Source organism: Muntiacus reevesi, chromosome 17, assembly GCF_963930625.1.
Source record: "Muntiacus reevesi chromosome 17, mMunRee1.1, whole genome shotgun sequence".
Classification (NCBI taxonomy): Eukaryota; Metazoa; Chordata; class Mammalia; order Artiodactyla; family Cervidae; genus Muntiacus; species Muntiacus reevesi.
Genome location: NC_089265.1, coordinates 50,642,959 through 50,658,810, shown reverse-complemented (window position 1 = coordinate 50,658,810; position 15,852 = coordinate 50,642,959). Strand labels below are relative to the sequence as shown.

Here is a 15,852-nt window from a genome sequence, read left to right as displayed (position 1 = left end):
ACTCAAACACATCTGCCTTTACTGAAACTTTTCTCATCTGCACGACTGGAGAGAATTTTAGTCCCCTCAGGACTCCCGTGGGGTTACCTCTGTTGTCACACTTGAGAAACAACTTCAAACTCCCAATTATTTTTTTTCTTTCTTAGAGGACTCATTAGGCAGAAGCCATGTGAGTTATCTTTCTTCCTCTATAGAAACCACCAGAGACCTCCCACATAATAGAAGCTCCAAAATAAAGAATTCCAAATGACTGAAAGACAGAGAATGCAAACACTACCTGCTCCTCTTTGCACGCTCTGCCGTTCGCCATGGCAGGAAGCCAGACACACCAGGAGGCAGAGGTTCCGGGGCATAAGAGTCTTTACCAGTGGAGGGTTTCTTTCCATTACTCACAGGTTTCTTTGTGGCCAATCCTGTGTTTGAGAAATCACGAAAAGAAGGAATCAAATGCACTAAAAGCCTACAGAGCAACTATCACATGCGTACACACTGAAGGGAATACAACAGGCACTTCACAATGATGTCCAGGCCATTAGAAACACGATCGTTTTGTGAAAATGTTTTACACAGGCCAGCAATTTTTAAAAATGTAAGTCCACTGCAGTAACGAGTTATTTTAACTAAAACAAAAGTACTGAGGTATGCAGAACATGCAAAAATAAATTTTTGAAAAATCCCAAAGAATGACACATTTTATGTATCACGCAGAGACACTCAATATTAATCTTAGAACACCTTTGGCATTTATGAATCCCAAAAATAGAGAAACATAAATACACCCATGACTTCTGCCAAATCGAATCTTCGGGATTAGACCAAGATTTCATTTTAAGATTACTTTTTCTATGTAAAAACAAATAAAAGTGATGACTGTATACAAGTTGCCAGGTGGTAGATGAGTCAATGTTACCCTCCTGTAAGTCTGCTGACCTTCACTGTTCATTGGATTTCATATAGAAAACACAAAAAAACACACACAAAAATTGAAACCCACCGGATGAAAGAGTGAAATGCGGAGACTTACCCTACACTTCAGTACTAAAGAATCAAGTATTTTTATAAGAAACATTTGGTAACAAAAAAGAGACTCACAAGCTAATACTTTCTTTAGAACAAACCGTATGCTAAAATTCACATTTAAATCTTTAACTTGAACATTACTGAAAACAAGCATCATTGGTTAAAATAATTGTATTTATTCTTCAAACCTACTGTACTTTACCAGCATTAGGATGGCATGTAAAATAGAGTGTATGTGGTGATACAGGACAAATGTTTCATATAGTGTAGCTTACTGGTAACAACCACGTGATCCTGTGTGATTTCTTTGGATAAATTTACATGCCTCAAAATACAGAGGGGCTCAGTTCATTTTGTTTTTTAACTTAATTACATTAAAAAAAAAAGTCTATATGCACATGGTTTGTATGTGTACACCTTTACTTGCAGAAAGTAATGCAAGTATATTTATAATTAAAATTTTTTAAATTACATTTGTCTCATTAGGAGATAAAAACATTTCCGATAAAAGTTCCCATCTTTTTAAGGCATACATAATTACATTGTAGATGTGACACAATTCACACAGCTATTTAACTCCTATACTCACCTGAATCTACCTACATAGCCAGACATTGATTTGGCTTACCTCTATGTCTCCAAATAACTGAAGCAAATACAAAAGAAAAAAAAAAAGCCCAAGAAATAAAATAAAATTACTCTTAAAATAGCTCAGTGAACTTGTAAACATCAGTTACATTTCCACTTTGTTTAATCATGCTAAATTAAAAAAAATTTGTTTTATTCTCATTTCATGATGCCCTATTCTATACCACCACATACTATTACCGAATTTCTAACATGTTTTATATATACATGTTTTATTTACCTATATTTCTATTTCTAATATTATAGCAAGTCAAATTAGCTATTTTAAGAATGCTTTATACATTATATAAACTTTTAATAATAGTATATAATTAGTGTGATATAAAAATCTTAATTTCTTTTTATATACCATTTGATTGATTACCAAACTATCACCGTCTTAAAGTAACAATTGGCAGACAAATCATAAGCTATTTTTAATTTAATAAACACTTTGGACAACTTCTATTTAACACACTGTTCTCTAAGCAAGCTGATTAATAGGGAATCAAAATCATACATCTTTTAGTAGAAAAAAAAAGAAGTTGTATTTCTGAAGATGCTTATAATAGCTTATTTCAGGTTATTTCCAATTTTTCACAAATTTCAATTGCAAAATACTAGAAGTAATCATCAACCAGGAAATATTGTCAAAATAACAAACTTTTTATGAAATGTAAACATAGAAGTTGGTTAATATTAACATCTCTTTAAATTCATTTATAATTTCTATATTCTATAAATTCTCATGATACATATCAAGACAATTATAGTCCTATTAATAATATCTATGTGGTTAATACTGGCTGTTTTAATTTCAGCACATTAGAAAACATAAGGGTTATAAGTTCTAGTAGCATTAAAAAAAAAGTTACCAATTCTAATAGTAGCTTTTCCTTTTCGACTACTTCCCAAAATTATGGTTCTCTTTTTCTGTCTGGCAGTTTTGGATGGTTCCTTCACTGGTTCCTTCACGGATGGAGAAGTTATCCATTGGTACTGAGAAAGAAATAATAAATATGCCACTTAAGTTATAGGTAATTTATCAAGGTTTGATCTTAATTGGAAATTAAAACATTTTAATAAAAGGTTTCTGACAGCATTTCTGGGAACCTGAATTAAAGAATTGCACAATATTTTCAGAAACAGAAAAGCCATTTAATTTGACTAAAAACTTAGTTTACGATGGCAGAAAGTATCCTTATAATTTTTTTTTTTTTAAGAAAGACATTGAAGTGAAATTCTTTCTAGAAAACTAAAACATGTTATACCTCTGACTTGGCACTTCTTCCATTCTGGAGAACTTTTTTGATAATGGCTTTCATCACAGAATGATCTAAAGTAAAATAAATTGAAATGAGAGTACTTATTTCCCAATGAGTGGCTATTTCCATTTAAAAACAAAAGCCAACTAATTACTGCTTTACCCATAAAATTAAATATGAAATCTACATTATATAATAATATACCTATTTCTCCCTTTGTATATTCTAATTTCTTCCTCAAAAACCTAAGATGCCATCTTGCAGACTGACCCCAGGGGCTATTTAGGTAGCAGCAAAGGTAAAATTTAAACATTTCGCATCTAAAGTGGCATTGGGTACCTCTGGGTAGAAAGCAGAGTCTGAGAACTGTCTAGACACTCAGATACCTCAAAGGTATCTAAAATATCAAACCAAAGTCTCGATATTCCCTCAAAAGCTGCTCCTCCCATCAGCCCCCTCCTAAGTGGTACCACCCAGTTGTGCACATAATCATCAAGGACTTGACTCTCTGTTAATCCTTCCTTCATAGCCCACATCTAATCCATCTGCAAGTCTTGTTAGTTACACCCTCAAAATACAACCTGAATTCAATCGCTTTTCACTTGCTCCAAACTTCCAAGCTAAGCTAAGCCATAAACTTCTCTCATTTGGATCACTGAGACAGTCTCCTAACTGGTCTCCCTGTTTCTCTTCTTTGCCCCAGCCCCCCAAGTCTATTCACTATGCCAGGGTCATCTTATTGAGACATTATTTAGATCATGCCTTTTTCCAGTTCAAAACCCTCTACTCATTTAGAATAATCATGTCTTTACTCTGGCCTTCAAGACTTTACAAGATTAGGCCCTGGCTAGCTCCTTGACCTCATGGTATACCACGCTCTTCCTCACTCAGTGCTCTGGCTATGTTGGCCTCCTTACTTTCCCTTAAATATTCCACCCACCTACATGCTTGCATCCTCATTGTCTCCTTGTCCTGGAATGTGCTTTCCCCAGATCTTCCATGGCTTGCTCCTCTCTTCATTCAGGTCTCCACTCAAACATTACTTCTCTGGTAAACTTGTCCCCTAGAAAGCAGATCCAATGTAGGCCTACCTGCCCCCTAACTCCCTTCACATTAAGATATCTCTTTCACTTCCTACTATCTAAAACTATATTCCTCATCTGTTTACTCATTTCTACCTGAACTCCTTCAGTAGAATGCAAGCTCCATGAGGGCAAGACTTTGTCTGTCTGGTTCAGTGCTTTATCTCTGGTTTAGTGCCAAAACCCATATCTGGTACACAAAAAGTATTAAAAAATTTTACTTGTTAAACTGTCAAAGGAATAAAACACTCGTTCCAAGAATTGCACAAGAAGGAAATAAGGCGTTTGGCAGAAGCAAGATTATCTACATTCATCTTCAGAGTAGAGGCAAGAATGATTTACAAGTATAATTCACTTTAATTAGTAAATTATCTGCTAAAAACATAAGGGAAATGCAACATTAGGGAAGTGCAGCTGACCTCGAACAACACAGGTCTGAACTTTGTGGGTCTAGTTACACAGATTTTTTTCAGTAAATATATACTACTGTTCTACTCGATCCAAGGTTGGTTGAATCCAGAGGCAGAACCACTGACTATAAAGTTATACCCAGATTTTCAACTGTGTGGGGGTCAGCACCAGTAACCCCAAGTTGTTCAAGGGTCAACTGTGTAGTTAAACACGTTAGGTTTTTAAAATCATCAATACATTAAAAAGTGCTTTTGTTTTGCTATTTTTTAATCAATTTTTTAAAAAGTGACCACATACCAACAAGTGGATTTTTTCTTATATCCAGAACGACCAGAGTTCTATTGGTTTCAAGGGCTTTTAGTAAAGCATTTGCTCCTTCATTGGTGAGGCCACACTGCTGCAGGTCAAGTGCTTTTGGTGAAAGACAAAAAGGTCACTTGCTAACTCTATACAGATTAAACATAAAGACAACTCTCATTTTCCCATGTGTGGAAGAGTCCTGCATAAAACCAGTCATGGCAAGTTTGTAATTTTGGGTATAGAAAAAAACATAGAAATATATGCACACACATAATGCAAAATCCAATTTAAAAACCTCTTCTTGAAAAAAATAAAAATTAAAAAAAATAAAAATAAAAAAATAAAAAAAAAATAAAAACCTCTTCTTGGATGTACAATGATTACCCTGCATTTAGTACCAATAAATCATCCAGCATATTTTACAGTTCTAGAACTGAAGAATAAATTGAATATAACCTATGAGCACAAAACAAAATGAATCTCAGTTCATAATGAGCAAGGGTAGTGAAAGTGAAAGTTGCTCAGTCATGTCCGACACTTTGCGACCCTATGGAGTATAAGTCCATGGAATTCTCCAGGCCAGCATCCCGGAGGGGGTAGCCTTTCCCTTCTCCAGGGGATCTTCCCAACCCATGGATCAAACCCAGGTCTCTGACATTGCAGGTGGATTCTTTATCAGCTGAGCCACAAGGGAAGCCCAAGAATACTTGAGTGGGTAGCCTATCCCGTCTCTAGCGGATCTTCCGACCCAGGAATTGAACCAGGGTCTCCTGCATTACAGGTGAATTCTTTACCAACTGAGCTGTCAGGGGAGCCCAGCGAGGGCAGTGGTGGCACTGTAAACCCCACAAGCAAAAACTGGTGAAGCTCAGAAACTGCATTGCATTCCTTTGATCATGATCTTGAGTTCCAAACCACTCTTGAAACTGGTTAAAAGGGGAGAACAAAGTAGAAAAAGTATAATAACTGCTTTAGAATAAATAAGACAAAGAAGTCTAAGAGGATACAAATAATAACAAACTCAAAGAATGTGTGAATAGAAAATACATGCTAAAAACCTATCATGAAAGAATGTTGGTCAACAACACTTTCTGTAAAAGGTCAGACAAAATCCAGGACAAATGATCGTGAATTCTAATAGTTCTGGGGCTGAACAACCTATTCATTTAAACCAAAGGTATCATCAGTACAAAAGCATAGGTATTAAAAAATACTAAGTGAAAGGAAACTATCATCAGTCTTTTTCTAAAGTGCTGTATGTCCTTGGGTTGGGAAGTTCCCCTAGAGAAGGAAATTCAACCCACTTCAGTATTCTTACCAGGAAAATCCCATGGACAGAGGGGCTTGAGGGACTACAGTCTGTATGGGGTTGCAATGAGTCAGACACAATTGAGCAAGTGACCACAGCATATATACTATTACATTAAAATAACTGGTGTCTTTCAAAACCCCATGGCACACAGAAATAGCAAGTCAGATGTGCGGATCTGACAGGGCATGATGCAATCCTTACACACTCTCACAGCAGACAAATGGACACGGTATAATTAATCAACTAGTCAAATTAATACAAACAGTCACTAAATCTCACCAGTAAATCAAGTGAATACAAACTAAAATAAAATGTGATTATTCACCTATCAGATTAAGTCATCACGTAATAAAAGCTTTCAAAATCAGTATGCCCTTTTGATTCATCAATTCTCTAAGAATTTAACCAAAAGAAATAATCAGATATAAGCCAGGATGTGTATGAGAGCTGTAACTTAAAAATGGGACATAGCTTATACACAAGAGTGAATAAGCTAAGTGTACTGTGGCATGTTTATATAAGCGAACACTGAACAGTCACTAAAAATGATGCTGTAAATGTAAATTATTGACTTGTTAGGATGCTCATACTTTATTAACTGAAAAAAGTCGCATGAGAAAGGCAGAGGTCTTCATTTTTGTAGTTTTACAGCTTTTAGAAGTGCTGTAAGCCAGTGTTTGCGAGGGTTAGGCTGCAAACCGGCACACCATTGCTGAATGGCAGTTTGGAAAAGTGTACCCAAAGTCTTAAAACTATCTCACACTTAGTCATTCCACTTTTAGTAACTTATTCCACAGAAGTAATCTTGATGGACACAGGGATGTATACACAATGTGTTCACATCGTTTCTGATAGGGAAAACCAAACTGTCTAAACCTAATTGCAAAGAACTGATTAAACTACAGGACATCAATATGATGGAATACTACATGAGACATCATTAAGTGAAAAAAGCAGGAATATGAAATAGCAAGTATATTACATTCTATTTTTGTAATCCCTAAGTGTATAAATACATTTATAGAAAGAAAAAAAAAGACTGAACGTATATACACCAAAATGAATGGTGATTATGTCTGGGCATTAAGATTACAGGTAATTGCTCTCCTGTTACTTTGTATTTTCTATAAAGAATATATGCAACTCAGAGAAAGTTTAAAAGTAAAATAAAAGCTACTGAAAAAATAAAATTAAAAAAAATAAAAATTCTATGGCAACAGTATCATGCCAATAGCCAAGTATATCTAGTATGAAAAATTCAACATATTCAATTTTAGAATTTACCTCTCAGCCATAAATCCTCACTAAGAGATTCTGCAAAACCATTTGCACCAAGGTCACCAATGAGTGTGTTGCAGTTCAGAGTGATGCGCCTCAAACCAGCCATGCAGTCAAGATCAGGTCTCCTGTAACGAAGACTCTCTGCCCAGGTTTCTTCATGCCTTCTGATGGTCTGATACTTCAGATTGAATGGGACGAAAGTAAGTCACTTGAATGAAGAAACAGCGTATGCCTACTGAGTATAGTTTATTATGTCAGAGATTTACACACATGTACGTGCCAATCACATATGACAGGAGAAATTAAACAGTTAATTCTGCTTTAGGGATCCAGTGACCCAGATTCAAGTCTGTCAGTGATCAGACTCTAGCCACTGGATGACTGTTTTTGATAAGCTATATAAAGTTTGACAATTCAGTTACAGTTTAAGAATTTTATTTCCCTTATCTGCCAACCCAGGGAATAAGTTCTAAATTCTGTCATTGCTGAGGCTCTAAATTTTATCATTCTGCACTCCAGTGGTCTCCAAACACTTGACTGGGCACCCTCTAAGAAAAAATTTTAATATGCATCTTATTTATTAACAAGTTATATACATGAAGTTCTATACATATAGTTTGTGTACACTGAAAACGACACAGATATTTTTGAAATGATACAAAAGTAAATAGGTTCTAATATCTTCTTCTAACTTCTAAGGTATTATTTTAAAAACTATATTTACAAAATGGATCTCACATACTACTTCAGATATATACACCAACTTTAAAGGCCTGGACTATGAAAAGTCAGTTTGATGTGCCTTAGGAAATTGAGAGTTTGACATTTAACCACTAGCATTATCTTAAAGATATTCAGTACTTTATATTCATAAAATAAATTTTATTAACAAGGAACATTGACTTTAAAGGAAAAAAATCTTATTACATTCTTGAACAAGACTCAAAGTTCCTCTGACACTCTAAAAGAAAAATCATTAGTGTCATTTTTCTATTAACAATAACTTATAAAAGCTACAAGCAGAAATAACAGCACACTTACACAGTGCTTATTATGTGCCAGGCACTATTTATCCAAGTGAGTTCATTTAAACCTCATAACAAAGCACAGAGGTTAAGCAATTTGCCCATGGTCATCAGCTATGAAACGGGGAGAGATGAAATCTGAACCTAGGACACTGGGCTTCAGCACGCAAGCTCACCACCATTTTCTGTCCCAGGGATCAATGGATTTGCCCTGTACAGGTCCAAAGCATTTTTAAATTTTTTAAATTTAAATTAAAAAATTTTCAGCTTTGTGGGCCATACAGTTTCTGTGGCAGCTACTCATCACCATGGGTGTAGGGTGAAAGTAGCCTTAGTTAGTTACCAGGCAAACAATGGGTATGGCTATGTTCCAAAAAGCTTTCTTTACAAAATCAGGGGATGGGCTGGATTTGGCCCCCTAGCCATAGTTTACCTATCCTTGATCTGTACCATCAAAGTATTAAAAAGGCTTCATGTCAAATTATTAAATAATTTTAGGCCTAAACACAGTAAATATAACCACTATAAAGTTGTTAAGGCAGTATTTTTAAAACTATAGAGAGTTCTGAAGTAGTAATTTTTATTAGTTTATAGACTATAGCATCTAATAAACACTTCATTTAAGTCTTGTTGAAGACTATAATGACAAGTTTCTTCACAGTATTACAATAAATGTTTTCAATAACTAAAGACATAAAAGTATTTAAATATTATTATGTAGTATATATTAAATGTCTTATTTCTAAGATTAAGTGGACTATCTTTATTAAATGGAAGAACCTCAAACTGAAAACTGGTCATATTCTTTCAACAAAACTAAAGCTGCACTCACATGTATCAAAAGACAAAAATCACTGCCATTTGTATCAAAAAATTAATGTGCTTCAATCACATATGTTTTCATGAAAGTTTAAACATAAAATCACCTTTAAGATCTTGGCCATGTGATCTGCTCCCTGCCATGTCAGATTACACCCCGTGAAGTTTATTGTCTTAAGAGTGACAGAGTTCTTTATACCTTGACAAACAACTAAAAGGAAAAAACAAAAAACAAAAGAAAACCACACACACAATAAGATGAAGAGCCTATATTGGTCAAACTTGACTTATTTGCTTTTCTTGAGTCAGTTGGAGGTTTATAGCTAGATTCTTAAAATCACTGTTGACAATCTTTCCCAATAGGTAACTGACTGATCGGTGCATTCTAAAATAAGTCAGTAACGAAGTGCTAGAGTGTTCAGTTTACAACAATAGTTTAATTCTATTTAGATATTAAAACTGAATACACTGAATACTGCAAACTTTATTCCTAACAACTCAGTTAAGTATTAGATACCTTTAAAGACACAGGGAAAAAAAAGAAAAACCTAAAAAGCATAAGACTCTTCTTACTTTCATTTCCAATGATATATCCCAATTTTCAATCAACAATTTAAATATCAACTATAAACTCAGAATCTTATTAGGTACTATGCAATATAATACAGTAATATAAGATAGACGATCTCAAACTCTGTTCCCTCAAATTGAAATGCAGCCCCCCTTAGCCCTCCAGGCCAGTACTGGGCACAGTGAACACACACGAATGCTTCAGCACCGCAACAGTCACCTTCTTTGTGATTACTTCCAGATAAACCCCTGCCAACACTACTGAGTTTGCTTGCCTTTTAAATGCCCTTATAGTACTTTGAATATATCTCCTACTTTAACACATTCCACAGTGCATTATAATTATTACTGCAGATGGATGTTTTAACAGTTTAAAGATACAGATTTTTTTGCTCTTGACATCTTGCTATTTCCCTTCCCATAATATTTCTTAAAGAGAAACCACAAAAATATAAACAAACACAAAAAATACAAAATGTGTGGTTTGGGGCTTAATGCAAACTGAAGTAAAATTAGTGCTCAGAGTACCCAGAATGACAGACTCCCATGGTACAAATGAGAAGGGACCAAGGCATGAGCGGGTACGGGAGACAATCCAGGCGGGGAGCGCAGCAAGAACAGGCAGACAGGAGTCAACAAGGCGTGCAGGGAATCACAAGACCAGTCTGACGGGAAGAGACTTAAGACTGACACTTACTTTCTAAACCTCCATCTCCAATCGGACAATTCGCAAGAGACAGGTGCACCAGAGTGGCCGATTTATTCAATCCCTTTAATGAGGAAAAAGGTTCAAAATTTTATTGGTTCAGTTTCCCCCCAAAGCAACTGCCAAATGTTGGCAGGACTCACTGAAGGCTTACCTTTGTTAACATCGTTAAGTCCCTCTCTCTCAGAACTAGCCCGTTAAGCTCCAGGTTCCTCAGCGCACCTGATGCACTTAAACAGCCTTTAAGAGCTTTACACAACTGGAAGGTCACATCTTTATTTCTTATCGCAGGAACACGACTTCTGTAAACTTTATTTCTGTCAGAAGCTAAAGCAAAAGTATTGTAAAATGAGTGATTTCAACCATACACTTTATCATCATTAAAAAGCATACACTCTGGGCTAAGGATTAGAAATGACTCCTGCCCTTTAAACCCTCTTTAAGGATGGACATATGTAAACTCAAAACTTTCACCACATGAGATAAAGCAACATAATCTATATGTACAGAGGCTCCTATGGAAGCAAAACGTTATATCTAAGTGATGGCTTCATGATCACCCTGAAGCTGAATCTAGAAAGATGACACTACTTAGAGTTGGAGAGGGAGGTGGATTAACTGCAGAGGGAGCATCCTTGTGTAGCCATTCAGACCTGACACCTGCTGGGCGCTGTAAATACTGCAGGTGGGGATGATAAAAGGCCAGGGGTGCAAGTGGGAGAAGAAACAAAATAGAGATGTTGTCACTCCACTCCAGTCTCAGGCCACCACTGAGCTGCTTTCTGACACTATAGATTAGTTTATTTTCTGGCGTTTTATAGATGAAACTATACAGTATGTAGTCTTTTTTTTTTTTCCTGGTCTGTCTTTTTTCACTCAGAGTAATTATATTGAGAAACTTGTATGCAGGTCAAGAAGCAACAGTTAGAATTGGACATGGAACAATGAACTGGTTTAAAATTGGGAAAGGCATACATCAAGGCTGTATATTGTCTCCATGCTTATTTAGCTAATACACAGACTACATCATGCTAAATGCCAGGATGGATGAAGCTCAAGCTGGAATCAAGACTGCTAGGAGAAATAGCAATAACCTCAGATATGCAGATGATACCACCCTTATGACAGAAAGCAAAGAGGAACTAAAGAGTCTCTTGATGAAGGTGAAAGAGGAGAGTGAAAATGCTGGCTTAAAACTCAATGGCAAAAAAAAAAAAAAAAAAACAATGCATCAGGTCCCATCACTTCATGGCAAATAAATAGGGAAACAATGGAAACAGTGACAGACTTTATTTTCTTGGGCTCCAAAATCACTTAGGATGATGACTACAGCCATGAAATTAAAAGATGCTTGCTCCTTGGAAGAAAAACTATGACAAACCTAGATAGCGTATTAAAAAGAAAAGACATTACTCTGCTGACAAGGGTCTGTCTAGTCAAAGCTATGATTTTTCCAGTATTCATGTATGGATGTGAGAGTTGGACCATAAAGAAGGCTGAATGCCAAAGAATTAATGCCTTTGAAGTGTGGTCTTGGAGAAGACTCTTGAGAATCCCTTGGACTGCAAGGAGGTCAAACCAGTCAATCCTAAAGGAAATCAGTCCTGAATATTTATGGAAGGACTGATGCTGAAGCTGAAGCTCCAATACTTTGGCCACCTGATGTGAAGAGCCGACTCATGGAAAAGACCCTGATGCTAGGAATGACTGAAGGCAGGAGAAGAAGGGGACGGCAGAGGATGAGACAGTTGGATGGCATCACTGACTCAGTGGACAGGAGTTTGGGCAAACTCCAGGAGATATCGAAGGACAGGAAGTCTAGCAAGCTGAAGTCCAGGCTGTTGTGGATATCGATAGCTCATTCCTCTTAATTGCTGGGTGGTATTTTGTTGTAAGGACATGCTACAATTTATCAATAAACCTACTGATGGACACTTAAGTGGTTTCCACTTTGGGGCTACTGAAAATAAAACTGCTCTGAACGTTTGAATATTAAAAAAATAAAAATAATAGAGATGTTGGCTGAACCAAGTCTGGGAGACAGTATTTTTATCCCATAGGTCATGAGGGCTGGGGCTATCGCTGGCTCAATAAGGGTGCCGCCGCTGATTAGAAAAAGGAGCCCCGCTGCTGAAGGACCAATTAGATAAAGGGAATGATTAGAAAAAGAACCCTTCTTCAGGGCCAAAGAGCCCCATGAGGCTTGGTAGAGCACAGTTCAGATTTCAAGCCTCTATGCAAAACACAAGCTGTGCAACTAACATGCAATAATCCTGTGTGGGAACACTATTGCAAGCATTGTTTTAAACATATCTTTTTATTTTAGAACATCACTCAAGCTGAGTATGCAGATGGACTTACAGGAACTAAGCCCAAGGGCAGCAAAACCACCTAAGTGCTTCTGCAACAGTCCAGGCAAAATGTAACAATATGGATGAAGAAGCAAATTTAGGAAGAGGCCAAAATCTACAAGCTAGACCCACTGGATGCAAGACATAAAGAAAGTTCAGTAAAGGAACTATGAAGAGAATACTTTCTGCCATACATTTTTCTTATATTCATGCAAAATATTAGGGAAAATCAAGTACAGTGGCCTTTAAGGTCCCTTTCAGCTGTAATTTCTTTGATTTCTAAGTTATTACTCTGGTTAAGTAAAGTGGCTTCAGAGGTAAGGACAGTTCCTACACCTGAATGGGATACAGAGAATAACCTGACTTCCTTTCACCAGGGGATGAGCTGAGCTGTCCTTGGAGAAGAGTTAACAGATGGTATGAACCCCAGATCCTAGAAAAGGGCCAGGTACATGATAAGTATTCAGGTTTTTAAAAATAAATCATTTCCTCTCCTAGATCTGCACACACTTCCTCTGCTGGCTACTTTCTCTTATTCATAAACATCCTCAGGTGTGTCCACTTAAAAAACATCCCTCAGAACTATAACTCATTGGATCTTCTTTGTGCCTTCAAACACCTGTCCTCCTCAAAACCCAGATCTATACCTTGGGCCCAGACCTGTTTACCAGTTGGCTCTAAAGCACCGAAGAAGAAGTAAGATCCTCTCCCCACCCCACCCCCTTCCTACTGTGTTCCGTATCTCTCAGAAAGATGTGGCTTTTCACCCAAGCTTGCTGTCTTCCTTTTTCTAACTGGTCACTAGGTCCCACCCATTCTGAATCATTGATCTCTAAAATCCAGTCCAACCATTTATAACTTAATTTGGACCCTTAGATTAAATTCATCTGCATCCAGTTAACTGCCTTTCACGTGGAGGTCAGAGTGAACTTCTAAATCAAAAGTCCATCTCATTGTTCTTAGTTTCCCACAGCCTTCAAGATAAACATCCCACCTTCTAACAGGACAAACAAAGCCCCTTTCTGTCTAGCCCCACAATATTTCCGGTATCAACTCATCTCTTTCCCAAACCCTGAGTTCCACTCCTGTACCTTAGTTTTGCCATATTTTCTTCTATTTCTCAACCTCTGACACAAACTGCTCCCTCCTGCCACCGCAGAAGCTTCTACATGTCCTTAGAAAGGATGGTACCGCCTCCAAGGAGCCTACTCTGAACCTTTTCTTCCAAGATTCTGTGCTTTGCGCAGGGGAAAGGTGGAGGGGAAGGATAAATTAGGAGCCTGAGATTAACTTATATACACTATTATATATAAAATAGATGACCAACAAGGACCTATTGTATAGCACAGAAAACTACTTGATAACCCGTATGGGAAAAGAATCTGAGAAAGAATGGATATATATATATATATATATATATGTATAACTGATCATTTTACTGTATACTTGAAACTACAATAACACTGTAAATCAATAACATGCTGATATAAAATAAAAAATTCAATTTAAAAAATCCTATGCTCTGTAACTCCAGAACTCACTCTTTCAGAGTACTGACTACTGTGCTTGTATCTATCTGCTGCCCGGGAGAAGGGAAGGTCACCCAGGGCAGGAGATGACTGAACTCACTCAAGCGCAAGGGTACTTTACACACATAATCTGCCTAAATCTAAGAACCCATTGGAAAAGTGCGTTTTAACGTCATTTTACAAGTGTGGGGACTGCAGTTGAAAAGTAACCTGCCCAGGTCACAGAGAGTATAAGCTCTGGAATTCAACCCCTAAGCTGCCTTCACACTTGTGCTCTTTCCACTATGTGATACTTTTTTTTTTTTTTTCCCTGAGTCCTGTCTCAATCAAAAGGAAACGAAGCTGGGATATATCAACTTCCTAATCTCTTTGTTCTGTACAAGGCAAAGTCATTCAATAGACCAGGTAACATCTGCCGAACAATTAACAACGCTCCAAACTGTGCATTAACAGAAGTGAATCCTGCAACCACCACAGACACGCGAAGCCCACGTTAACAGATGAACAGAGATCCTTGAGGCCCTCGGCCGGGGTCGCGGAGCCGGCAGGAGTCCTAGGCCGCATGCCCCACCGCCGGCGCACACAGGGGCACGGGGCACAGTGCTAGGAACCAGGCTCCCCCTCGCACCATCTACGACTCCGCTCCGCAGCGCGGACGCGGGCCCGAGAGCCGGAACCACAAACCTGTTTCGCCAAGCCACGGCTGGAAGCAGCTCTTGATGCAGATCAGGGGCAGATCTCTATCATTCGTGAGGGTGCTGAGGAGCGGCGCCCAGTCGGCCACGCGGAGGCGGTCGGCGTTGAAGTCCAGCACGCCCTCCCGCAGACAGGCGCGCACGGCGGGCAGCGGCACCGAGTCCTGCAGCGCGCACAGGTACTCATAATGCGAGAAGAAGTCGGCCGCGCCGTCGCGGCGCAGCTTCACCGAGTCGATCATGGCCCGAGCGCGGCCGCGGGGGACGCAGGCTGCGGACACGACGTCCGCACCCCGCCTTGGGGGCGCCGGCTCGCCACCCGGCTCCGGGGCGCCCACCGCCGGGCGGCTGCTGCCGCTCAGCGTGCGCAGGAGCGGCGGGTCCGCCAGAAGACTCAGCGCCCCGGGCCCCAGCTAGCTCGCCCCCTGGACGCCGTGTTTCCGCGCTGCCTCCCGCCCAGCCGCACCGGCCGTTGGCGCCCGCCTCACCGCCCTCCGCGGCGCGGGACTGCGATTCAAGCCGGCAGGCGGGAGCACGAGTACGTCAGCGCGTCCCCGTGCGTCAGCACGCAGGCCCCGCCTCCCGTGGGCACCGAGCCGGAGGATCAGGGGCGGGAGCTTCGAGAAGAGGGCGGTGCCAAAGGTAGGTGGTTTAGGGCATCCGGGGATTACAAAAAGCGTTTACTGATCCGAGTGAAAGTGAGATATGGTTGTGTCATCGCATCTTACAGTGGTCGGTGGCTCAGAGGTTAAAGCGTCTGCCCGCAATGCGGGAGACCTGGGTTCGATCCCTGGGTTGGGAAGATCCCTGGAGAAGGAAATGGCAACCCACTCCAGTATTCTTGCGTAGAGAATCCCAT

General features: G+C 38.9%; 1 protein-coding gene across 2 annotated transcripts in view; it reads right to left on the bottom strand.

Moving 5' to 3' along the window:
• The window catches only part of CEP78 (centrosomal protein 78), a 32,861-nt gene extending 17,377 nt beyond the window's left edge, over positions 1–15,484 (bottom strand). For both annotated transcript variants that reach the window (XM_065908207.1, XM_065908209.1), the window contains exons 1-9: positions 14,983–15,484; positions 10,573–10,745; positions 10,410–10,482; positions 9,250–9,353; positions 7,302–7,476; positions 4,703–4,816; positions 2,919–2,983; positions 2,523–2,646; positions 278–413 (exon numbers count right to left, since the gene is read on the bottom strand). In XM_065908207.1, coding sequence (XP_065764279.1) covers positions 278–413; positions 2,523–2,646; positions 2,919–2,983; positions 4,703–4,816; positions 7,302–7,476; positions 9,250–9,353; positions 10,410–10,482; positions 10,573–10,745; positions 14,983–15,235 — 1,217 coding nt within the window. In that variant the 5' untranslated portion in view covers positions 15,236–15,484. The remainder of the gene's footprint in view (positions 1–277; positions 414–2,522; positions 2,647–2,918; positions 2,984–4,702; positions 4,817–7,301; positions 7,477–9,249; positions 9,354–10,409; positions 10,483–10,572; positions 10,746–14,982) is intronic.
• Positions 15,485–15,852: the final 368 nt, after the last annotated feature.